This window comes from Xenopus tropicalis, chromosome 7 (assembly GCF_000004195.4).
Source record: "Xenopus tropicalis strain Nigerian chromosome 7, UCB_Xtro_10.0, whole genome shotgun sequence".
NCBI classification, from domain to species: domain Eukaryota; kingdom Metazoa; phylum Chordata; class Amphibia; order Anura; family Pipidae; genus Xenopus; species Xenopus tropicalis.
Window position 1 is genome coordinate 108,329,922 of NC_030683.2, and position 27,061 is coordinate 108,356,982.

Here is a 27,061-nt window from a genome sequence, read left to right on the forward strand (position 1 = left end):
ACCCTAGCAACCAAATTGCAGCTGAAACTCCAAACTGGAGAGCTCCTGAACTGAAATGAAATAACTAAAAAATGGTGCCACATAGACCTATGCAATGAATGTATAATATAGCACTTTACCCTAGGGGCATAAGATTGGCAGCAATCATGGCAGCCATCTTTGTTCAGTCTATGCGCTAGCATTGGAGATAGGACATGGGCTACATGGGCAGAAAGAGGTTACAAATAGCAACTATAGGGCTAATATTCCTTTCCAATATGAAACTACAGACTTATTTTGAACATGAAGTGATTCTTTATAACTCATGGGTTTACTCTTTCAGGAATACGTTAAATACGCAGATCTGAGGTTTAAGAACGCAAATCCTGGCAACAAGGCACCCGTCCAGCAAGTTGCAGAGACAGAGTACAGCACAGTGAAAAAATAACAAAGGCAAAGAAGAAAAGTTTATGTAGAGAAAGGGAGACATGCTGAAGCACCTCATACTGTCTCTTATTATAAGGCTATGTTTGTTGTCACTCTAGGTCCAGTTTTGGGTCTGTAGTCCTCTATCACTCCAGAAGTTCCTTAATCTGCTGTTTCTCTTTATCTCCAGAAATAAAACAGTGAACTACTTTATATACCAATACAGAGGGTATAAGCATTTTTTTGATTGCGCTTATGCTGGGTGTGTAAATTGAGTCCAATTTATCCATTTATCATTACTGAATAAAAGCAACCCTCTTACTGCAACAAATATTTATTTATAAATTGAATACAGTTGCCTCTTCAATTATTTGGCCACAAATTTCACTGTTTTTAATTTAGATATAGACATAACATAGATATAGTCCCTATTTTGGCTTCCCAATGTGCAGCACCAATGAGCTCACAATAGTAACTGGTCAGCACTATTTCTGTCTATTTAAAAAAGCCCAAGTTTGGCCACAGGCTATTAAGGTGAATTGTTGTTGGTGCTACAATACAAAACCCCTCATGTACAGAATAAGACTTCAGAATAAAAATCCACCTTTGTTATATACAGAATCCAACACTGAATGCAAAAATCAATGAGTTTATAAAGAATACAATAAAAACTAGATAAGAAAAGGGCAAATTGTTTTTAATTAAGCCTGCAATAAATTCATAGTGGTACTTTCCAGTTAAATGTATTTTGTTAATATGTTAAAACATAAATTACAGAATGCCTTGTTTTTCTAGTTGGTAAAAAAGTAACACTTTTTTAAATTAAAATTATTTTCTCAAAAGCTTCTGATCATTTCTGTGAATAACACATTCTCTTAGGGAAATCGCCATGACTGTTGTGAAATATATTGCTTAGGCAGGGTGCAAGTACTGCAATGCAGACAAGATAAAGCCTTGTATGTAACAGCTGCCAACTGTTCTTTGCCCCTTGCCCTCCTTAGCAACTGAGTAAAATAACATTTGTATGTAATTGCAGAGAAGTATTAATGTAGTGAGCTTCACATAGCCTTATAATATTTAGATAATCATTTATCAGGGGTGTGTTTCTGACCCAGTGGCAATCATTTCATTTTGTGATATGAGCAGTCAAACCGTGCATCAGCAGGCAATACTTGAAAGTTCAGGGATCTGTGAGCAACACTGACTTATTCTAAGTTGGGCATGTCCCAGACCATGATCCTCTGGTGCCAGAGTAGTGTCCATGACACAGATCTAAGGGAAGAGTAACCCCCCAAGAAGAACATACACAAGAACATCAGAGCTTCTGTAGAGTTCAGATATTTCATTAATTCCTCTGCTTCTGTAGTTTTTTCATGGCTCTTGTAACTACTATTTTGCATTAAGAGCACAGAGATTTCATCTTGGTGTAGCAGAGACATGATACAACACAAATAGGGGTTAATTAAAAATGCATTTTGGCTGTTCATTTTTTGTACTGAACAGAGTAGAAATGTATGTCTTAAGAACACTTTCATTTTGCAATTATTCTGACCTAGGTTCTTCAGAGCAATTATGAGAATAGGGGATGGCATTTAATCAAGTTAAAGCCCTTGAGTTCTGAACTTCTCCTTATGTGTAAGTTTGAAACACAGAGCGAAGAAAAGAAATGACCCAGTTTAAAGGTCTCTTTAATTGCTGATCAATTGCTGTCAGTCAGTACCTTGTGCCGTATACTGCAGCACTGTGTCTTTATGCAAACTTTCTTGAGACAAGTAAGATTAAAAATAAAGCATTGGTCATTACTGAAAAATGTTTAATGAAATATGCAATAATTGTAGGACAATGTGGTCCTTTAAAAGACAGTTATCTAAAAAATAAGCCTTAAATAACGAATCCCTTATTAGTATCATAAGGAATCTGTGCTACATACAGAAGTCCATATGTATTAATAAAGGAATAAAAGAAACAAGATCATTTTGTACTAGGAATGAAGAATCAAGTCTGTTAGGTATCTGTGTAGGATAGTAGGCTGTCTGTTATCAGTAGGCTATAATTGGCACTTGGGTAAACTAGGAGTGTTACAATGTGCATTGCTGGCCTTAGGGCCAAGTAACCATGAAACACAAGGTAAATCTGCTCTATATGCAAGATCTTGCCATAGACTCTTTGTAAGATTGGGCACATTAAAAGTGTTGATCTATAAATGTGGTTTTATGAATCTTGTTATTGAGCTTCAAGTATCATTTTTTCTGTCCTCAGGTTATTGACTGATTTATGGCAACTTGCGTCTCCTGTATGGCATAAAATTTGAGGTTTAGCCCATGCCAATGTCTTGATATAAAACAATATATTTAATTTAAGCAGATTGTATTAGTGATGTTAGTTTGGGGAACTAAATCCTGTAATTCAGTGTTTCCCATGCCGCCCAACAGGCAGGATATCCTCACAGCAGCCAAGTCAGTAAGAAAATCAGTTACATAGACCAATTTACTTATCTATTAGCAGTGATGCTCTTTCAGTGTGTAGAAAGTGAATTACATTTGGTTGGCTAAAACATTTGTTTTGTGGAAATGATAGTTCATGCCCATTTGGCATGACATCAAGTGGCATTTAACAGACTATTAGATCATATGATTGAGTTGTGGCATGCAGAAAATTGTCTTTTAAAATATTAAGGTGGCCATACATGGATAGAACCACTTGACTAATGAGGCAGAAGTGGTAGGGCAAATAGGTCCTGTATACTGACCAAAAGAATACAATATCTACCAGTGTATGGACAGCTTTACCTCTCTTTATTCTTTATCACAGGATAAACAGTCACACCATGTGACTTCCAACTTTCATTACAGTACCCCAATAAGTTCTAGGTGTTACTGCTACATCTTGTACTGCTGTAGGTACCATCCTGCGCAGTGTTGATCAATTTACTATAAGTGTGTATTTATTTTATGCATGTTTATTACATTTGGATCTTTCCATGATGCCTGAAGTTACCTGAGCAGGATGTAGGCAGCAGAGGAAATATTAACACCCCATGATAACATAGAATAAAAAGGTAATATTGTCAGACAAACAAAATTCATGCAACTTAGTTTTATGTGACTTTTGATTAAGCTTTTCAATTGAAAAGGGGCAAAGCCAAAAAAAGAATGCAGATAAACTACAAAAATATTAACTATATCATATTGACCAGGTCTTGGAAATTACTTTATGGTGACCTGGTTTCATGGATCATTGTTTGGCCACACTCTTCCTTAGGAAAGTGGAAGGGGGACCATGAATTTAGAGGGCTTCTTGCCTCTGCAGTTCGTGGTGCATCGGCGGCGCTGATGAATTGGGTGTGCCCTTGGTGCTCTCATGTGGCGTCTCTTTCCTGTAACATAAGCACAACTCAGTCAAGCAATAATTAAGAACATACAGCATGCTGGTTCTTTCTCCTAGAATGGAAGCCTGTGGGTGTTTTGCATGGTGACGTAGCTGGTGGAATTCATGGAATTATCAGAGAAGAGAGTTTTTTTTTAAAGATGATCAATTAATTTAAATTTAATTATCATTTGACACTACTTATCTCAATATATTCTGATGTCCATTACTGGTTGTATGTACATTTATGATATTTAATGGGTATGTTTTCCATACATTTCAGCTAAATAAATTCCCTTCATCTCTTAATTCCTTGTCCATATTTGATTGCATTTACTGCCTAATTACATTATTAATGGTACTAACCGTATAATTGCTAGCAGACTGTGACCTCCCACCACACATAATCTACACTACAGTGTACTGTATGTACTGTACATAGCTTTATTTTTATACATATATATTGTAAGGTTTGATATAATATCATATAATCATATATTCATGTAATTATATATTCATATATGCATGTATTTTGATACTTTGATACACTTTGATGCTTAGCATATCATACTCCATTTTAGAGATGTATCTCCATTTTGTAACAGCAACCAGCAAGGTTTGAACATCCCATAATAAGCTGTTTTTCCCAAATAGTACCCTTGCACAACTTGCACCTGACAAAACATAAGCCTTGAAAAACAACTTAATCTTATCTGTGCACTAACGCCTTTCTACTCCTTGTATCCTCCTTTAAATTCCTGTCCCGCATTAGCCATCCTTGAAGGCCATCCTTGTAGATAATGAGGTTCTACTCCATCTTTATTTTATAATGATTCCTTTGTCTTTGCATATACACAAGGGGTATAAATTCTATGATCACGTAAGAATAAACTGGACAAGTTTGAACTTCCCTTGGAGCTGTGTCTTTCTTGTCCCCGTATATACGCCTTTGTCCTGGTAGGAGGGCTCCCACGGATTACTAAATCTAAGATCGGCGGTCAGGGACCTTACAGTTATGGTACCAGAAGTGGGGTGGCGACTAGCTAGTATCACGGAAGGGGGGTATCCTGAAGTTTACCTGAGTAGGAAACGTGTAATGCCCAGTGTTCCGGACATTCTGTGTTACCGGCTTAATGTCCATTTCCCTATGGGACAAGAAAATTTAGGGAAAAGCATAATGCAGATTTGGGAAAATGCTATTTCCAGCGGATACTCACCCGTGGAGTGTGCTTGCCACCCTAAGGAAGGGATGTTAGAGTGTGAACAAGACGAACAAAACCGAGTCAGAAATTTATTGGCAAATTGCCTGTAGTTCTGTTCAGTGTTAGATACCGACTAAGAAGGGGCTGTAAACTGTCGCCTTCAAAATTTTGTTTCAGTCAGCTCCCAGATTAAGGTGTTACTTTCCCCAACAGCTGCAATTACACTCTGATGTTTTAACTAATTTTGTATCTCAATTAATTTGTGAACTAACTAAAGTGCATGGTTAGGTGTTCTCTTTTGTTCCAGATCCAACCTTCACTGAGGGAACTACAGCCCGAGGACTAAATTATACTAAAGAAATTTGTTTGGAACTACACCTCCCACTACAAAAGATCCCAGTTCTGGAAGGAACACTTGCATCCGTGCAATAATAACTTATATCCTTTTCTGTATTACACAGTTCTGATACAACTCCTCTAATACATAGCCTCATGCCTTATTTATCTTAGACATATGTGTCAGGGTTAATGCATGTAGAAATGGAAGGATTATGGTTTAATAGACAGTCTATGGCAGTTGTATTAGCCTGTAAACAAGAAGGTTTCAGAGAATATTAGAGGACATATGGCACAATTATATTAGTGTACGGACATTTGTCCATTAGATCAAATTAACCTGCCGTGTGGGCTATTTTCCAAAATCCATGTAGGATGTGTGTCTTGTACCCCCTACAAAGCATTCTTAAAGACCCACACACCTGCTTATCAAAAACAGTATCCCTGGTATCAAGAGAAGATATACGGGCCATCAACAGACTCATGCACCCGATGGTACACGTTGTAACAGACATTAACCCCTTACTTACCTCTACACCTTCAGACTCAACATACTACAGTGTCATAAATTTAGGGAATGCATACCATTCTATATCAGTAAGTGAGAAGATAAGGCCCTTGTTTGCCTTCACGCGCGATCGGCGTCAATCACCTTTGCGCAATTAGCAATGAAGTACGCCGCTAACAGCGTGATTTATGGGTATGTACTCCGCGAATCTCTAAAGGGCTGGGGATATCAGTCAGGGTCAACTCCCCTGCAATATTTTGATGATTTATTGTTGTGTAGTGCAGACCGAGAAAGTTGTGAAAGAGACACTATTTCACTGCTGAATTACCTATGTGAGGAGGGGCACAAGGTATCATTAAAAAGGTGCAGTATTGCAAACCATCTGTACAGTACTTGGGTTTCTTGCTATCACAGGGGCATAGACTAATAAACCCACAGAGAATCCAGGCAATCTCAGCCATAGAAAGCCACAAACTAAGGAACAATTGCTCACATTCTTGGGCACGGTTGGTTTTTGCAGACAATGGATTCCAGACTGTTCATATTTTGAAAGCGTCTTAAGGAGCATACTTAAAGACTCTGAATCTGACAATTTGCAATGGACTGAAACTGGCACAAATGCATTTAAAGCTTTACTGTGGGTATTGGCATCTGCACCTATACTCAGTCTGCCTAACTATAATCTGCCTTTGTGTTGTACTGCAGGAAATTGTAAGACCATGGTTGCAGGCTTAGCCCAGATTTACGGAAACAGTTAAAGACCCATAACATACTTCTTTAAGGTGCTACCGCTCATTGCGCAAGGCATATCTGCCTACCTGTGGGTGCTAGCAGCTTGCGCGGTAGCTGTTGAGTCTTCTATTGCTAATACCTTATTCTATCCTACAACTTTCTATACTTTACAAGTGTTGATGGTAAGCCTATTGCGCATGCTATTTCTATAGAAGAATTGTTACAAGCCCTTATGCTTCCACACACCCTAGTGGTAGTTAAGTGCTGTGGGCACTCTACCGCCGGTGGCTGCCCACCCAATTGACCCCCCTGCGCAGCCCCCACCTGATATTACTGCATTATGTGTGCCACCATCTCTGCCACATGATTTGCTCTTATATGAGCTACAGTTATATGATAATATGTTGACCATCGACAATAATGGTCTCTGGTCAAAAGGAGGGATAATAGGTCTCCAGAAATATGCAGCACCACTGTTCATTATGTAGTTCACGGTGCATATAAACAGGAAAGTCACAGCAAGTGCATATAAACAGGAAAGTCATAGCAAGTAAAATACTGAAATGTGTCATGTAAAAAAAGGAAAGTCATAGCAAGTGAAACATTGAAACTGGAGGGTATCAATACCCCTTTGTCATAGTAGACAGGTTCAGTAGGTAAATGGAAGCACAAAAATTCCATTTGAAATCTTAATGGGTAAGCCTTTTCCCACTCCGTGGACAAGGACTCCCTTAGATCACTATACCAGGCGATTTGGATCAGATACGGGAACAATATGTAACTGAATTGATAAAGGTTTTGAATAGTCACAACAATGATGTTTATCTCTCTTTTCACAGAAACCTACACATCCATATTAACCAGGAGACATTGTGCGAGACTCCATCCAAAGAAAGGGGGAACCACCCCATACGGAGATCTCACGACCGTGATAGACATCACCAGAACCGCAGTCCTGACATCTGACAGCAATCAATGGATACACAAAATGCACCTAAAGAGGGCCCCCACCCCATGAGGATTACTCCACAGGATACACCATCCTCAGATGACAACGGTGACCCCCCCCTTGAGGCCCTACCCAGTCCTCGCCCAAGGAAACGGCGATTGAGTCTGAAAATCTACCTCATCATTTTCCTCAGCAAAATTCTTGTTTTAGCAGGATTTGTCTACTTATCATTTTCCTTAGCACCATGTGTGCACATCACCATGAGGAGTTACCCTGTTTGTGTGGACAGTCTCCGGACCGCCCCAACAGGAACATAACAGTAGACAAGAGAGCATTAGACATACGTGATGACAATTTGTGGGAATACATGGCACGGATTGTTCTTAACACTAGTTACAGGTGTTTAAAGGATGTCACTAGTGCAACTGAACTGAATGAGACTTGTTTTGTAGCTGTTGCTACTCCCACCATTGTGCTTACTGACATTTTCCATGCTAAAAATGACTCTGAAGTGCAAGATTCTGATATTGAAACACATGTCTCTGTATATGCTTATGTTACAGATCAAAATGCTACTAGACGCATGCGAAAGAATTTTGCTTCCATAGTTACTCACAATGTAACTGCAAGTGACATATGCTATAACATGACTTGTAATGTTAGCGACATCCCTGTGTGCATTCAGGCACGTTTGACTAAGAGTACTGACCCGCACCCAGTGTGCAGTAGGATGACTTCTCAATGCATCAATATCACCACAACTATGTCATGTAATCATACCATCCTGGCACCTAGTTTAGCTAAGCATGTGCCAATGCCCAGAGGTTGGTTCTGCTCTTGTAGGAACAACTCGTTTAATTACATTCCAGCTAATATTTCTGGTGGACCCTGTGCATTAACTAGACTTAGTTTAGCTGTTCATACAGCCCACCCCGGACAGACCACCTAGGCCCAACGCCCTAATAGAGGCACAGATTATGAATACATACCTAGGATTGCAAGACACTTAATGTCTAAGTCTGAAATAATAGCGCTAGGATTCTCACTGGTAGGAGTACCAGGATTGACTGTATATCAGGGTAAACAAATTAATGAAATCGCTTGCATCATAGTTAAGAGCATTAATGCTGCCAGCATTGCAATTGCAAATCTATTGACTGACATAGGAGACGCTAGAAAAGTTGTACTACAAAATCGTGCAGCGATCGATTATTTGTTTTTCAAGCCTAATCATGGTTGTGAATACTTTGAAGGCTTATTCTGCTTTAATTTTGTCGTTATTATTATCATTTGTTTGATTATCATTCAATGTGTGTCTTCATTAATCCACATGTGTTGTTCATGTTATAATGATATAACTTTAAGTGTTATCACTTCGTGATAAAAGGGAGGGTACCTAAAATTCTCCCTCCATAGATTTAATCTTCAATATGTTATCACTTCGTGATAAAAGGAGGGATTGTAAGGTTTGATATAATATCATATAATCATATATTCATGTAATTATATATTCATATATGCATGTATTTTGATACTTTGATACACTTTGATGCTTAGCATATCATACTCCATTTTAGAGATGTATCTCCATTTTGTAACAGCAACCAGCAAGGTTTGAACATCCCATAATAAGCTGTTTTTCCCAAATAGTACCCTTGCACAACTTGCACCTGACAAAACATAAGCCTTGAAAAACAACTTAATCTTATCTGTGCACTAACGCCTTTCTACTCCTTGTATCCTCCTTTAAATTCCTGTCCCGCATTAGCCATCCTTGAAGGCCATCCTTGTAGATAATGAGGTTCTACTCCATCTTTATTTTATAATGATTCCTTTGTCTTTGCATATACACAAGGGGTATAAATTCTATGATCACGTAAGAATAAACTGGACAAGTTTGAACTTCCCTTGGAGCTGTGTCTTTCTTGTCCCCGTATATACGCCTTTGTCCTGGTAGGAGGGCTCCCACGGATTACTAAATCTAAGATCGGCGGTCAGGGACCTTACATATATCAACAGAGAGTGACGGCACACACAGGAATTTCCACACAAGGTCATCAAGTAAATATAAGTTGAGGTTTATTCAGGACTGAATAAACGTCAACTTATATTTACTTGATGACCTTGTGTGGAAATTCCTGTGTGTGCCGTCACTCTCTATTGATATGCCTAGTACAATTTTGCACTGGCACCCAGGTATCATCCTCCTCTGATAGTGTGCTGCTTACTGGCTTTCTGTATGTGTATATATATATATCACTATGAAGAACTGAACATTAGTCTTACTACTTAGCAAACCCTCACTCAATACAACTCTTCCTCCAGCACTTAAGTCAGTTTTCGAGATAGTCACACAAAATAGTGTTAAAGAAAAGTTAAACTGGAAAGGCTACAGTTTATAAACAAACAAAAACAGAAAACAATATACTCTTACGCTGTGGGTGCTGGGGACTAAGCCTTTCACAGCATCTCAGGTGGTGCCTTTCAGGACGAAGTGGTGATCCCAGAGCATCTGAATAAGAGAAAATGTATATTTAACTAATAGAAAAAAATACAAAGCCCTAGGGCAGATGTACCCAAATCAGGTGTACCCTTTTCCTTGGAGGCCAAAACAGTGCATGATGGGTGGGGTCAACCTGAAAGCCAGTTAGTTTCTCTTTGCTGTTCTAGATATTCATGAAGGTCAGTTATGGTCAGTGTTGGGCGAGCTGGCTATGCATATTCATTTAATGAATGGCATATTGTTTATTTTCATATAAATATACAGAGAACACCATAAAATTGGTTCTGTTAGTTAGTATGATACCCAACAACATTATCCCCTTGGGTCATTGTCCCAGAACTTGTCCCTGTTTAGCTGGTTACAACCAATAATATCTGAGTCTGGGCAATTAGGCCCTAACCCACTGCTGGATTTGTGTAAAGGGATTATAACAGAAGGGCTACTGAAGAAGCTAATGATGGTATGACTAGCAAGCTGAAAGCTAAGCCCAGTAACACCTTCCTAGAAGTATATGGCAAGCAAAAGAAGTGAAAAAGCTGTACTTTTTAATGTTCCCATTGGGTAAAATTTTAATTAATGAAGGTAAAGTAGCCCTTTAATTGTCCCCTCTCACCCATGCACAAAAGATACATAATAATAAAAGTCCTTTGCAAATTAAACATGAAACCCAAATCCTTTTTTTTTATTATTAAAACATCCTTACCTGTTATAAATGTATGTCTGAGCTTTCAATCAGATATTGCCTGCCCTGCCTTTATGCCTGAGGCATAGATGTGGGGCAGTCAATTACTTTTACTTTCCATTCAGCACTTTCTAGATGTCACTTGCCTTCTCAGATTCTCCCTCCCTACTCACCATCTATTATTGTGTATCCTGTGTGTGAGCATTAGGTCCCCCTTTCTGGTACATACACAAGATTTTGGAGTGATAAAAAACAGTGCCCAAAATGGCACATGTTGGCTTACTATGATTGTTTATCCCAAAACTGAGGAAACTATTTTCAATGTAAAAATTAGACAGCAAAAAGGTCGCAAACTTCTGTATAGGACAATAGGAGGTATATTTTACAATTTCAAGCTATTTTTTATAAACAATGAATTTTTACAGACACATCTTCTCTTTTTTGGGAGGGACTGAAACTAGAATCACTTGACCAAAATAATTTTTTTTTTTTATTTAATCAACCATGCATATTTTTTCAGCTAAAAATGTACCACTTTATTTTGAAATCACTTTGGTTTTTCACACCTATTTAATATGTTAGTAAACAGAAAAAAGAGTAATACTTCCTGTCTCTCAGGTACAGGTAAACAGAAGTAGAATTAGTTACTTGCAACCAAATGGAACATGTTTTTATTTCCCATTAAACAAGCCTTGTTCTCCCAGCAGCATTACCTTTGTGCCCATTTCTTTTGGCCAGACCCCTGTTTTCATTTGTCCTCCCTGCAAAAATAATGCATTACAATTATTTACAGCAGATGGAACATTTACAAACTTACAAACTGATTTTTTCAAATTCATTTTTTATAGAAAACGCACCAGGAAGTGTAGAACAGTCAGCAGCTTTAGCAATATTGTACTTATATGCTAAATAATTCTACACCATACTGTGTATCTGTCCAAAATTTTATATTTACTATTGGCAATGTCTCTGAATCAGCAATAAAGCAAGAGTCACTACTCTGATGGTAACATCATTAGCCATGTACAGGTTATATTGGCTGCTGCTTGCGCATTCTCAGTACCAATGGCAGTTGAGATAATTATCTGTCACAAGGTGCGTACCTCTGGGCTAATGGGACAGCCTTATGCTTGACAGGGCAAATTTACCTTTAATGCAGTCATTGACCATTTTTCATGCCATACCCTACCCTAAATAGGTGAGGTCATTGACATAGGGGTTAACCTATAGGGGGGCCAATCATTACTGGGCCTTGAAGAAATATTATTGTCCATTGTCAAAAGTGTCCAAATATTTAACTCGCATGTGGCCCTAGCGAGCCAGTTGGGTTTCTAATAGCAGCCCTGACTGCCCTAACTCTGTCACTGAAGAAACTTCCCCCATCAGTATGAATGCACCCTCAAGCACTACCCAGCCCTCTGTTTTACATTCTTTTGTTTCTCAATGAAAAGAAGTAAATTCTCCAGGTGTTCTGGTTCCCCAGCATACCTCTTACACTACCGGCTGTGCCTAGTGATTTTCACCTATTCTTACATTGCAAAGCCAGATATATGTACACAGTGCAATAATATATATAAATGGTATGCTGAAATTATCTGTACTAATAAGTCAAATCAACTGGACTTGCTGTGCTTTTTTTGAAGATGTTTCATCCAACTGGCTTTCTTAATTCAGAATTCAGAAAGCCAGTTGGATGACTGGCAAAACGTCTTCAAGAAAAACACAGCAAGTCCAGTTGATTTGACTTATTACTACAGATATACCATGGCCTGGAAAAATGAGAACCTTCACAATTACATAAATAATGTGCAGAAAACATCCTATTACAAGTATGAACTCACTTATTATAGGTACTACTGTAAATTCTGAATGTATTGTTTCATTACCAATCAGCCTTCCTCTGTATATGTTCATGGATGTCTCTACTGTCTCTCCCAGCAACTGTTTAGCAACACTGTTGTGTAGCCATAGAGGTGCTAATATTGACTGCACGGATAGAGCCTACTTTCACTTTCTACTTCTTCAGATAGCAGTGTATCTACCTCTTCATCTTTTTTTGTACTGCCTTTTTTTTTAATTACACATCTTTATAGAAAGTCATAATGTAATAATTGCTTGCTACAGGTCTAGTAACCCATGGTAACCAATCATATATTTGCTTTCAAACTTTCAGCAAATGATACTTGACAATTAGCTGCTGGGGGTTACTAGAACTGCCCCACTGCCCATTTATGAACTCAAAACTCAAATTATTCCTACAATAGCTATTATGTTTGGCCATAGTCCATGCCTTTTACCTGAACTGTCCTGCCTTTGAGGTGTCCAGCAGTAACATAGGGTGATTGCTGCCAGAAACATAAAGACTGCGACCGTCCTCATCTTCACGGTAGTTCAGGAATGAGGAGCAGCAGAAACACCTTGAAGTCTGTCAGTTACCGCTGTCCTGCATTCAGATTGGCTGCAACTGCCTTCAGGGAAGGGCCTGATGAACAGGTCTAGCCTTAACCCCATCACTCCGGGGGTTCTGTAATGCTTTGCTTCCTTACAGAAAACATTCACTAGGCAGGCTTCTACCTGTTTGCAGGTACAATGTGTATTCAGTCCCTGCTCTCCATGCTTGATTTAAAAGATTAAATGAATCTTTAATGTCAACTCATTATAAAAGCAATGGAATTTGTAAAAGCAAAGTTTTCCATCCGCCTCACTGTGTCAACAATGAATTAGTCTACTTTTATGCTTGTCGTATTGTGAAAAATGCAAAACATTTCTCAGCAGAAAAGAAAGAGGAAAACAAATGGTATTTTTTAATAAAAACACCATTGTCAAATGTTCAGTAATGTACAGTGCTCGATATGTTAGAAATGGTATGTCCCGTTGCTTTGGTGTCTCTCAACTCAATATATGAGAAAATGTAGGGGATTTTTAAAGGCCTTTTTCTGCTAATTACTTTCATGAAATCAGATCACTCCTCCCAACTGCTAGGCCACACCCCTTTTCAGATTCTATAAATCTGAATCTATAAAGCCCTTATAGATTGTATTGGCATCACTGTGGCTGTGTGTATGAAGCTGATCACTGCCATGCAGCATGTGTATTGTATTGGTATCCATCAGAAGGATGATCTTGCAACCCTGTTCCTTTAAAAGGCAAAATATGTACTTTACCCTGTAGTTAATACAGTTGAGTACACTTGTTTCTAAAGTTGGAGTCCTGGCTATGCCAAATTATTTCTTGGGATAAATTGGATTAAATTGCTGCAAATAATGAACTATTTTGTCATATGTATCCTGAAATAATCCCAAAATATCTTAGCAACCCATTTTACAAAAGCTATTTTAGTTATTCCCTGAAATAGTATCTGTGTGTAGGTCTATGGCTCCAACTGTAGAAACAAGTATATGCAGTATAAATGATGGGATTCAAAGCGGTTTAGATTTAAATAGATTTTATAAAAAAAACCTGCAGGCAGAGATTTCTCCTAATTGATCGAATTGCAACCCAGCTAAGTAAAACAGCAAACAATGGATTAAAAGTGCTTGATGATTGATTATTTTATGGTTTCAAGTTGACAGTTGTAGGTTATTATTCTAAAGTAGTTATTGGCTGGTAAAATAAATCCTACAAAAAAGGTACTGTACATTCTTTTCTCTGGCATTTTATACATTAATTCAGTGTCACCGTCTCCCATTATTAACTAGTTTTCTGTGTCTCATCTTGCTCAGCTTTTCTTATTAAAGGAAGTGAGAACAATGAACCTTTGTTTATAAAACGTCATGCAAATATTGCTATGGAACATGTTCATGGTGACTGGTGGGTACAAAGGGGGAATACCACAAGAAGAGGTTAAACAGAAACTAACGAGAAAAGAAGATTAAATGCAATAACAATAGTATTTATGAAACTGGGCAACATCTGCACCATTTAATTACTTCAGTACTCAGGCCAAGTTATGCTACACTGAGTTAGCAAAGTGTTGAGGTAAAATTAAAAAAAAATAGTTTTTGGATATAAATGGCCACATTGTAGTGGTGCAGCTGGGCGGATCTCCAAACTGTAGGAGTACCGGAGTGCAAACAATTTGTATGAATATTTACAAAATAGATCATTAACTAGACACGTAGATATGCCAACTGATTTGTTGAGAGTTTAATAGTGCTCATGCTATGGCCGAGTATTACTGCCATCAATGCGAAATGCTGCTATTACTGTAATGTTTTGGCACAGCCAAGTATCCGTCCAGCAGCTATATAATACAAAATAAGGACAGGAGGTTTCAAGGTGGGAAAAGGGGTTGGTTTAGATGCAGGTTATGGTACTCAAGGTAACAGTAGTTGACACATATTAGAAAACCCAGCAAATATCGTGTTTTTAGATATGATGTAGGTTTTTGAAAAGTATATACTATGTGAACATAATGTTTATAAACTGAAATCAGGTTTTGCCAAACCATAAGGCAATGGTGGGACAGCAGAGAAGCTCTGTAGTAAGGGCCGGTGCACTTTAGGAACTAATCAGTGTTCTGTACGCCTCAGAGAAAATGAATGGTATGGGAGACCAGGAGCTTGCATAATGTTATATCATCTGTGAATATGTGTATTGCGCTGCTCAGTTTTGAGTATATTTTATTGTAATAGATATTATACTCTTCTATAAGAATGTCCCTTGTTCCAACAAACACAGACATAACTGAAAAGTACAAATATAGTACATTAACATCTAATGTCTAACCCTGCCCTTGATCCAAACATAACAAATATTTGGTCTTGCTTTGCCAGTTCTCTCGCTCCCTCTTTGATGAACCTCTTTATATCTAATGTTGGTCCATCTAAACCTGTTTCATTAATACAAAGTAGTTGCCACCATTCCACTGAGACATAATAAATCCTCCACCATCATGGCCCATAGCAACTCAAGTTTGATCCTGTTTGCAGACGGAACGTCTGTTCTGTAAAGCTAAATGTAGGGTGCATCTACATTAATTGCTAAGAGCCATTCAGCAAGCTCATTTTGTCTTGATTTTAAAGGGAAAAAACCTTGTTTGCTGATGCTCTTGAGCTAGTAAACCATCATTTCTCTTCTTCTAGCTAATTGCTGGTATAACATTATACATGGATACAAGTTGTCCAAGGTAACAAGTAGGTGGCACAAGTACTGTATTTAAACCAGAGCCATTGATATTCAGTTTGGCAAATTAAATAATGGTACAGGTATCGGACCCCTTATCTGGAAACCCGTTATCCAGAAAGCTCCGAATTACTGAAAGCCCATCTCCCATAGACTCCATTTAAATCAAATAATTCAGAATTTTAAAACTGATTTCCTTTTTCTATGTAGAAATAAAACAGTACCTTGTAATTGGTCCCAAATAAGATATAAATAATCCTTATTGGATGCAAAACAATCCTATTGGGTTTAATTAATGTTTTATTGATTTTTTAGTAGACTTAAGGTATTGAGATCCAAATTACGGAAAGACCCCTTATCCAGAATACCCTTGGTCCTGCATTCTGGATAATGGGTCCTATACTTGTACACACATACATTATATTCTTTCTTCATGACTCTAAGCTGCTTGCTTACAATTTGTTTTCTAACTATAAATAGAACTACTGATCCAAGCCTATGCTGGTTTGCATGCTGCTTAGCTGTTTTCCCCAAATTCAAATTAAAATCATGTTTGTTTCTAACTTGCTTTTGCATTGTAACCCTGTTTTGCTGGAAGTATCAGTGTATACTGGGTATATATATTGCTTTGCTCTTTTTGGAGGAATATTTTATATCCTTTATATTACCCCAACCCCATCCCTTAGTGGGTGCCAGAGTTACAGAAGCTTTCATAAGTATCTGAGAGTTGGAGCTTCCCTGCTGGGGGTTGTTCTACAGAAGAAACTTCTATATCTTTAACCAAATGGTTTTAAAGGTTTTTCCCAGGGAAAATGTATATGTATATGTACGCTGCATTGTCATGCACTGTAGCTCTATGTTTGATTTTGAATCTTCACCTACCAAATCTTGCCTCCAGGGCTCATATAATGACATTGGCAAGACGGCTAAGGGTTAGACACGGCAAGGACTTCCAATTCTAGACCTGGAAGTGTTTTAATTTTTTTTTCCATGATGGCCCATAAACAGATAACTATTCATACTTAAAGAAACTGTATTTATCAGCACTTTTCAAATCTCTGCTGACACAAGCAATTATTGATAAGGAAAATACAGCAGTTCAACATTTTCAAGTTTCTGGCCTAAACAGAACAGTTCAGCTATGTTAATGTATGGCACAGATAACTCAGTTTAACCATGCAGGTACCCAGGGTGCTTGATAGGTCTGCTGGTGTCCCAGATGATCTTCTGGTCAACTAACTTTTAAACATACTGTATATGGGAACAAGAACATTTTTATACAAACTAGATAGTGAACTTGTATCCTAGAATTTATGCAGTGTTAATATGCCACACCTTGAGATGCAGAATTAACCCCTTTCCCTTAAAATTTATTTTATTGTCTTACCCTTTGCTTTTTTTTTTTTACATTTTTTCTCTTTTATTTTTTATTTTCACTCTCTGCTTTTTATTTTCTTAATTTTGACTTTGCTTTCTTCCATTATTTTTCTGACACCATTCACTTTTCCTCTCAGACTTGTTCTGTTGTCTTTTGTTCTCTTTTACTTTCTTCTACTTATCCCTTGCTTTCCTCCTCTTCCCAACACTTTCTCTTCACTCTCCTTCTCCTTTTTAGTCTTGCTATGTTCATTTATTACTTAATTTGTTTAGTTTGACTTGTGCCAAAAACCAGCTTGTGTCTCTTTTCCCACGAGCCAGCATTTTTCCCACAGCCTGCATTTTTGCACCTGGATGCCCTTTTTTATTAGAGAAAATGGGTCCTGTTTTGCTCATATAACATGCACTTGCAAACTGTGTCCGTTAGTACCACAGCTCTTCTAACATTAAAGGCAAACCTAGGCACCGAGGAGATAGGCGCAGGCATGTCCCTATCTATGACTGTAAAGACTGTGAAGGGCATCATTGCCAAAAAGCCCCTTCTGAAGAACTCTCTACCACCACAACCCTTTCTATAGACAAAAGCATTCAAAAATTAACTAATGTTAAAATGCACCCTCAGGTCTTTTAGGTACTATACTAAACATATAAATACATAAATACATAGACACAAGAAATCAATAGATAGGTAATAAGTAAAAAGTTCATGAATAAATAGACAGATATTGAATAAATACATATAAGGTACAGGCATGGGAACCGATATCCAAAATGCTTGGGACCTGGGGTCTTCCAGATAAGGGATCTCCATAATTTAAGACTACTAAAAAATCATTTGCACATTAATTAAATCCAGCAGGATTGTTATTGTTGTATCTTAGTTGGGATCAAGTACAAGGTACTGTTTTATTATTACAGAGAAAAGGGAATCATTTAACCATTAAATAAACCCAATAGGGCTGTTCTGCCCCAATAAGGGGTAATTATATCTTAGTTGGGATCAAGTACAGGTACTGTTTTATTATTACAGAGAAAAGGGAATCATTTAACCATGAAATAAACCCAATAGGGCTGTTCTGCCCCCAATAAGGGGTAATTATATCTTAGTTGGGATCAAGTACAGGTACTGTTTTATTATTACAGAGAAAAAGGGAATCATTTAACCATTAAATAAACCCAATAGGGCTGTTCTGCCCCAATAAGGGGTAATTATATCTTAGTTGGGATCAAGTACAGGTACTGTTTTATTATTACAGAGAAAAGGGAATCATTTAACCATTAAATAAACCCAATAGGGCTGTTCTGCCCCCAATAAGGGGTAATTATATCTTAGTTGGGATCAAGTACAGGTACTGTTTTATTATAACAGGGAAAAGGGAAACATTTAAACTTGAAATAAACCCAATAGGGCTGTTTGGATAAAGTACAAGGTACTGTTTTATCATTATTACTGAGAAAAATGAAATCATTTTTAAAAATTAGAATTATTTCCTTATAATGGAGTCTATGGGAGATGCAATTAGTAAAGTTTCAACTTCCATTAACACTAGAGATGAATCAACTCTAGTGGACGCATCTTTATATAAACAGTTGTTTGAAGTCCCCAGTGTATCTGAAATCCAAGTAAGGAATGAACTACCGTCATTGGCCTAACTAAATGTTATTGGGCCCACAGCAAATTCAATGTAGGGCCCCAAAACATTGGTAAGTTGACCTATTCTACCAAGATATATTGAAATTGGTCATTAACTAGGGCTTTACTGGGCCCCCTACACTCCTGGGCCCCCCTGCAGCTGCAGGGTCTGCTTGCTCTGTAGTTACACTCCTGAGTACCGATAACTGCTCTGTGCACTGTATCGGCAAGAAGTCTTCTACAAGCAAACGCATTGAATTTTCCTGATCAAAACACTTTAGCATATAACATAGGAGGGTATGTGGCATGGAACTAAAGTACTAAAGACATTGACTGCATTACCAATATCACAATTTTCCTTCCTTATTCCATTAAAATGAATGAATTTTGTTTGAAGAGGCCGGTCATACAAGTATGCTGCCAATTACTAACAAGTACTTCTTCAAAACACAGCAAGTTCTCCAAAACTTTAAATATCTTTCCCAACCAACCTCGACACTGATAGACATTCCGCCCACAAATATCTGATCATGCGAGATAAACCCATTTTGCATAAAGATGACTTTATTTAGCTTGAGACATATAACTGGGAAGAAAAAGCCACTTCTGCAATTGCAGGCAATCATGGTGAGAAAGGAGCGGTGAGGTTACGTCTATTGCAGGAACTTGCTGAGTCTCACATGCTCCAAAATAAAGTTCTTTGTTTATACTGTAAGTGGAAATACGACTGATGAGAGATGGAGATAGGTCTTGTCTATCTGTGTTTACCAGGCAGTTCTAAGGGAAGTTGCTTTATACATTTACGACACAACTAATTTTGTAATTTTCAGATGAACCCACAAGTTACAAGTTCACAGTAAACTGTAGTCTTTATTAAAGGAGAAGGAAAGGTAAAAACTAAGTAAGCTTTATCAGAAAGGTCTATGTAAATACAGCCATAAGCACTCACAGAAACACTGCACTGAGTCCTCTATCAAAAGAAACACAGGATTTCTTGTTCTTGTTTATTTTTGTAAACATGTTGTTCAGGTGTCTGACTCCCCCTCCCACCAGAATGCTAAGAACTCCCTCCCCCCACCCTTGGGAATGTGTGATCTGGAGCTGGAGCAGGAAGCTATTTAAAATGGCAGCTGCTGTCCTAAGCAAATAGAGAAAGCTTCTAGGGCTCTTTACTCAGGTATAGTAATGCTTTCTGCACAATAAATATATTGTTCTAGGTGGCACTAATGCGGCAAAAATGCCAAAATGACTTTACTTCTCCTTTAAATAACAATGCTTCATAATGTTTGAGTTTTTATATTTTCTTATAGTTTTGACATTATTTTTTTAGGGTGCTCCCTCAACCCAACTTTTCTAACACTGCTTGAAATTACTCAGCCATTTATATATAATAACCTGTTACATATATCCTTATAACATGGGGGCTAGTGGCCTGAGCCCTTATAAGCAGTTCTTAGTGGTGTGACTTTTGTGCCGTAACTCTATGAAACTTGTAATGCAGAAGGAATTCTGGGAAAAAAGGTCAAGGTTTCCATTCCCATGGAATACTTACCCAGTGGGTTTAAAAGCACAGTATTTTATGTGAGCTAGATGTTAAATGATTCCATTAGTGCTTAGGCCTAACTCAATGAAAGTCTTGATCTGCTTTTTATTTACCTGTTGTGTTACCTGCTAAATGCCTCAGTCAATGGCATGAAACAGACTGTATTTACCTGCTGGTTGCCTAAGCCTGTCTATAAGGTCTCTCAGCACTCCTGCTACTCTGCGGCACTGCCCTGTTTTCTATCACCCTAAGCTGCACCTCAACTTATTATCTAAAGCTACATGATCTATACTATTTGTTTTATCTCACTGTATCCCTGTGACATATAGATTTTCTGCTCTTCTGTCTAGTGCATGTTGGACTTTGGTTGCATCCAGTTATATTTGTCTGTTCTTCTAGGTACAGTTTCCTCCAGGCTGCTCTGGTTAATTATTACTAATAACTGTAATTATGTAAATCAGCATCAAAGGTCAGCGCAGCAGGGAAAAAGTGCCCTACAAACACTAATTACAAGTTCTGTGACGAGGGAGCAAATTTTAGACATTATCTATATGCAATGTGAAAGTATCTTGATTACTGTAGCAATTAGTAACTTTTTATGGAGAGCACTTGTCATATGTACTTTCCAGACCTGCCTATGGAACATGTTTACATGTATGGGACAGATCTATGGGACGGAGATTAATGGGGGCACATTAAAGTAAATGCAAGCTTTAGGTGCACAATTCTTTATTTATTAAAGGAACAGTAACACCAAAAAATTAAAGTGTATAAAAATAATTAAAATATAATGTACTGTTGCCCTGCACTGGTAAAAGTTGTGTGTTTGCTTCAGAAAGACTACTGTAGTTAATAGAAATAGCTGTTGTGTAGCCATGGGGGCAGCCATTTAAATTGAAAAAAGGAGAAAAGGCACAGGTTACTAAGCAGATAACAGATAAGTAGCATAGATTCCCATTGTATTCTACACAGTTATCTGTTATCTTCTTATGTAACCTGTGCCTTTTCTCCTTTTTTCAATTTAAATGGCTGCCCCCATGGCTACACAACAGCTATTTCTATTAACTACAGTAGTCTTTCTGAAGCAAACACGCAACTTTTACCAGTGCAGGGCAACAGTACATTATATTTTAATTATTTTAAAACATTTTTATTTTTTAGTGTTACAGTTCCTTTAAGGGAGTAATATAGTAAAACTTTGTGCACTAGATCTAGTAACTCATATAAACCAATAAAAGATAATATACAGTATACTGGTCATGTGTTTGAATAAAATGGAGGCACAAGGCAGAGCACATAGATGTAAAAAGAAGCCACATACTTTACACTTAGGGGCACATTTACTAATCCACGAATGTTCGAAAAGCGTCCAAATGCTTTTTTTCGTAATGAACGGTATTTTGCGATTTTTTTCGTAAATTGTTGCGACTTTTTCGTAGCCGTTACGACTTTTTCACAAATTGCCGCAACTTTATCGTAGTGTTACGACTTGCACGAATTGTCGCGACTTTTTCGTAGCCGTTGCGCCGAGTACAAAAGTACGGATTCATTCAAGCTTCAGTATCATGACTTTCCTTGGGCCAGGTTGGAGCTGCAGAGTGCCATTGAGCCCTATGGGAGACTTTCCTTGGGCCGGGTTGGAGCTGCAGAGTGCCATTGAGCCCTATGGGAGACTTTCCTTGGGCCGGGTTGGAGCTGCAGAGTGCCATTGAGCCCTATGGGAGACTTTCCTTGGGCCGGGTTGGAGCTGCAGAGTGCCATTGAGCCCTATGGGAGACTTTCCTTGGGCCAGGTTGGAGCTGCAGAGTGCCATTGAGTCCTATGGGAGACTTTCCTTGGGCCGGGTTGGAGCTGCAGAGTGCCATTGAGCCCTATGGGAGACTTTCCTTGGGCCAGGTTGGAGCTGCAGAGTGCCATTGTGCCCTATGGGAGACTTTCCTTGGGCCAGGTTGGAGCTGCAGAGTGCCATTGAGCCCTATGGGAGACTTTCCTTGGGCCAGGTTGGAGCTGCAGAGTGCCATTGAGCCCTATGGGAGACTTTCCTTGTGCCGGGTTGGAGCTGCAGAGTGCCATTGAGCCCTATGGGAGACTTTCCTTGTGCCGGGTTGGAGCTGCAGAGTGCCATTGAGCCCTATGGGAGACTTTCCTTGGGCCAGGTTGGAGCTGCAGGGTGCCATTGAGCCCTATGGGAGACTTTCCTTGGGCCGGGTTGGAGCTGCAGAGTGCCATTGAGCCCTATGGGAGACTTTCCTTGTGCCGGGTTGGAGCTGCAGAGTGCCATTGAGCCCTATGGGAGACTTTCCTTGGGCCGGGTTGGAGCTGCAGAGTGCCATTGAGCCCTATGGGAGGCTTTCCTTGGGCCGGGTTGGAGCTGCAGAGTGCCATTGAGCCCTATGGGAGGCTTTCCTTGGGCCAGGTTGGAGCTGCAGAGTGCCATTGAGCCCTATGGAAGGCTTTCCTTGGGCCAGGTTGGAGCTGCAGAGTGCCATTGAGCCCTATGGGAGGCTTCCAAAATCATGCAAAGTCTGAAAGTTTTGCCCGCCGTTTACGAGCACTCAATACGAAAAAGTCGTGACAATATACGAGCAAATCGTAACGGCTACGAAAAAGCCGCGACTTTTCAAGTCGTAACGGCTACGAAAAAGTCACGACAATTTACGAAAAAGTCGTAACGGCGACGAAAAAATAATACGCAAATAATACGAATTTTTCCCATTCGGATTCGGATTCGTGGATTATTAAATCAGCCCCCTAGTATTCACCATTAATTTCCATTAAGTACACAGATTCCTTTGTGCATTGTGACTGCATTAAATATTAAATTTCAATATCCCGACTCCACTTAGTGACTCCACTAACCACACAAATCTGCATAGTGCAGCTAAGGGGAAACTAAAGGGTAGACTATGCCAAACAAGTGTCAATATGAAGGAGGGTTAAGAGAACATTGAATATATATTGAGCTGAATTCTAATAGTGACATGTCTTGTATAGACCAATGGCATGACTTATACATGGAGGGTTAAATGAACTGATTGTATGAGAAGATGGGGGGCAGAATATATTAAGGGGCTGAATAACAAGCAGAAGTAATAGATTATATTTCCAAGGGGAAAAGGAGACAGGACTAGATTAGGAACAGGCTTGAAGCCCTGCTAGACCTCACAGGGGAAGGGGTTGCACTCCTTACTGAGGACTTAGGGTTAGGAATTGGCACAGAGCAAGGGGGTCATTATTTATATCAACACTCAGAACAGTATAAATCTATTGGGTGTATATGCTGTAAATATCAGATACTTCTTTTGTTGAAAAAATCATTTTGAATGAAAAACCAAAACCAAGACTTTTTGTTAAGCTCTTTTTATTTCTGAATTCAATAAATTGAAGCATTAGTGTAAGAAACAAATATTATAGCTATATATTTAGTTGTCTTTCATAGAGGAGTGCTGGTCTGAAGACTACTTTCTGCCTAGTGTTTAGAATTTAGCGCAGTTGACAATGACAATTTTTTTATGCGTTGATGATGTGTATGTTTGCTTCTATTATATTTTGAAAGCTTTGACAGAAATCTTTAGGCCTAATTTAGCAATAATTATTAGAACCACTGGTCCAGTATTAGTAGCAGGATATATTTGGAAATGGGAAGGATAAATAAGGATCTAAGCCAGTGAACACCAACCAATGGCAAGAAACATGTTGCTCCCCAACCCCTTAGATGTTGCTCCCAGTAGTATCAAAGCAGGTGCTTATTTTTAAATTCCTGGCTTGGAGGCAAGGTTTCGCTGAATAAAAAACATGTGTACTGCCAAACAGAACCCCCTGTAGGCTGCCAGTCCACAAAGAGGCTACCAAATAGGCAATTACAAACCATATTTGGCACCCCCAGGAACTTTTTTCATGCTTGTGTTGCTCCCCAACTTATTTTACATTTGAATGTGGCTCTCAGGGGAAAATAAAGGTTGGGGACCTCTGATCTAAGCAATCCAATAGGGGGTCAGTGTACTGCCAAAGTAAATGAAATGTATGTTTTAGCCCTGGTGGTAATTTTGTTATTTTGTATAATTGAGTTTTAAAGAGAAACTAACACCAAAAATCAAACTTTTTTTACATCATAACATTGTCTTTGCATGCTATTTATAATTTTGCCACAGAAGTATTTGCCAGATGCTTTTCACATTACCTATCTGATCCCCCATGTTCCTCTATGATGGGGCTGCCATATTTGTGCAGCAGTAGCCCACTAGTATTAGAAGCTGTAACTGAGAAGGGACAGTCAAGTCAGGTTTAGGAACTTCAAATAAAAATTACTTGCAAAAGCAAACCTGTCAGGGAAAAATGATCAACATGACCTATAGGTAACTTTTTATGTACATTCATATTTTAAAAAGTAGTTTTTTCGTGTCAGAATCATTATAAAAAATAAGGTAAGGTAGAGTCTATAAGTTGGGATGTCTGGTTCTGGTTATGATGACCAAGAAGCAAGAAACCTTCAGAATAAGATACAGAAATGGGACTGGCTGGCTGGACAAACACTGGGAAAGGCAAATAGTGATGCAGGGATAGTAATAGGATATGAACAATGAGCAAACACTAACAAACACTAGGAAAGACTGACAGTTAATAATATAAACAGAAATAGATCAAATATAGCAATAAGTATGGGACAAACTCAAAAGGCCAGGGCCAGCAGAAGAGTGTTGGAACAGGCAAAGGTCAGGAACTGAACAGGCAAGGGGAGGCAAGTCTAGACTATGGTAATCTAGGCAAGAGAAGCCACCATCAACCAGCTAAAAAGAACTGGGCATGCTAGTTTATAAAGTCTACCAGATACTGAAATTGGCTGCAGATTTGGCTTATCAGATGGCATCATAAACTGCCAGAGAGGAAGCAGGGAGGGTAGAGGAGAGATGTCAGGACAAAATGCCTTTGGCACCATCAAGTCTGAAATAAGACTTTACCATAAGAAAATAGTCTATGATGGAAGAGCCCATCAGTGGCTACAATCCTTAATACTGGTAATGCTCCTTTGGCTTTATACCCTATGCAAACATTTCAGCAGTAACTATGCATGGCTCTATATGACGTTGGTTTAGTAGCCAGATTAGACAAGAGCTAGCTTATACCTATATAATTATATATTAACAGGCACCACATTCCAACTTCAAGTGGGCTGATGCCCTACTGCAGGGGCAGAGTACAGAAGTATAAGTAGTATAAGTTCCTGCTATAGAACTTGAGAATGAATTTATCATTAACCAGACAGTGTCTGTGCCAGTGAAGCTACTGAAGTGCTCACATTTAGCTGTGTTTACTGGCTGCACTGAAGTGAATTCTGTAGTTTTCAGGGCCAGGCTCACTGCCTTTCTCACAGGCACATACATGTCAGAATGTAAATAACAATCATTCAGAGAGAAAATACCTAACATGTTGTCTAGTATAGTCAGATTTAGGCATTTAATTAAAGGTAAATGGAAGTTCCTCATTCAAATTTTAAACTCTGTGAGTTTGGTTTACTAACATAGGTGCTGACTGGCACAAGTGAAGTTACCCTTATCAACCAATCAGCAATCAGTGTTGTTCATACCAGTACAATTTAAAAAATGAAACAAGATATCTGATTGGTTGCTACAGATATACCCTGATGCAGATGCATTATCAGAATGCTCTGCCCCCATGCCACTGAAAGGAACAGCCAGTAATGGGGTTTAGTGAAACAACCAGAGGAGAGGACATGACAGAATTGGTTTGTTGATTAAAAAGGTTCTAGTTATTTAACAATTGATTACATTAGTTGTATCCGTCACTGGTTAAATCTATTGTGATTCAAAATTAATTTCTGTGCTGTTTCAAATATATGAAAAATAATATCCAGTTTGTTATTAAACCTACTGTCTGGTTGCTAGGGAAGTGGAACCATATTTGGCAGATACATTCTATTATAAATTCTTAAAATTCTGTTTTGGTTGAACCCAGTAGCTTTTTTGAAGGTAAAGTGCCATAGGATTTCTTGTCTTCTTTTGTGTATAAATGAACTTTGGTATCTGACTTCCTCTCTCAGAAAAATCCTTCATTCCCAGGGCTGTCTGCCCAGCTCTCTCCTCTCTCCCTTCCCCCTCATAAGAATTTATAAGAATTCACTTCCCCTCCCATCAGAATGTATGATCTGAGCTAGAGCTACAGCAGGAAGCTACGGAGACCAAGCTAAAATGTCAGCTGCAATCTTAAACAAACGGAGGGAGCTTCTAGGGTAGTTTACTCAGGTATGGTAAAGCTTTCTGCAGAATAAATATATTGTTCTAGGTGGCACTAATGTGGCAAATCTATTAGCAGTAAAATGCCAAAATGACTTTCCTTCTCCCTTAACTTTCAAACTGAGCCCCTGAGCCACTGCTCAAGCAACTAATAGCAGCTCACCCCCCACCACAGTTTACGCAGTTAACTACTACCGATATAATCATGACCTCATCAAGGTGAGACTCATTCTGATGAGGTCATAATAACAAAAGTGCTTGGGAATCCAGTTGTACAATAAATAAGTGTGGTTTAGCTTGAATACTTGTTTCTGCTGAACTGTACCCAGGTACTGTGGCTCCTTATTTCTTCTGTGTGTATGTGTGTGTATCTAATACTGTGTACACATATTTGTCAAGTCTAATAAAACGTATCTCAGGCTGGTTTTAACTATGCCTCCAGTTCAGCAG

General features: G+C 38.6%; 2 protein-coding genes across 2 annotated transcripts in view; one reads left to right on the top strand and one right to left on the bottom strand.

Annotated features, from left to right (window-relative positions):
• Positions 1 to 1,247, top strand: part of LOC101733369 (carcinoembryonic antigen-related cell adhesion molecule 5-like) — a 33,298-nt gene extending 32,051 nt beyond the window's left edge. Inside the window, exon 10 of the mRNA XM_031906538.1 lies at positions 323 to 1,247. Within this exon, the coding sequence (XP_031762398.1) occupies positions 323 to 427 (105 nt within the window). The 3' untranslated portion in view covers positions 428 to 1,247. The remainder of the gene's footprint in view (positions 1 to 322) is intronic.
• LOC116412198 lies at positions 1,086 to 13,323 on the bottom strand. The gene is made up of 4 exons (XM_031905867.1): positions 12,981 to 13,323; positions 11,397 to 11,444; positions 9,933 to 10,010; positions 1,086 to 3,781 (listed from the first exon to the last, which is right to left on the bottom strand). The coding sequence occupies exons 1-4, from the start codon at positions 13,060 to 13,062 to the stop codon at positions 3,663 to 3,665; spliced, it is 327 nt and encodes a 108-aa protein (XP_031761727.1). The 5' UTR covers positions 13,063 to 13,323; the 3' UTR covers positions 1,086 to 3,662.
• Positions 13,324 to 27,061: the final 13,738 nt, after the last annotated feature.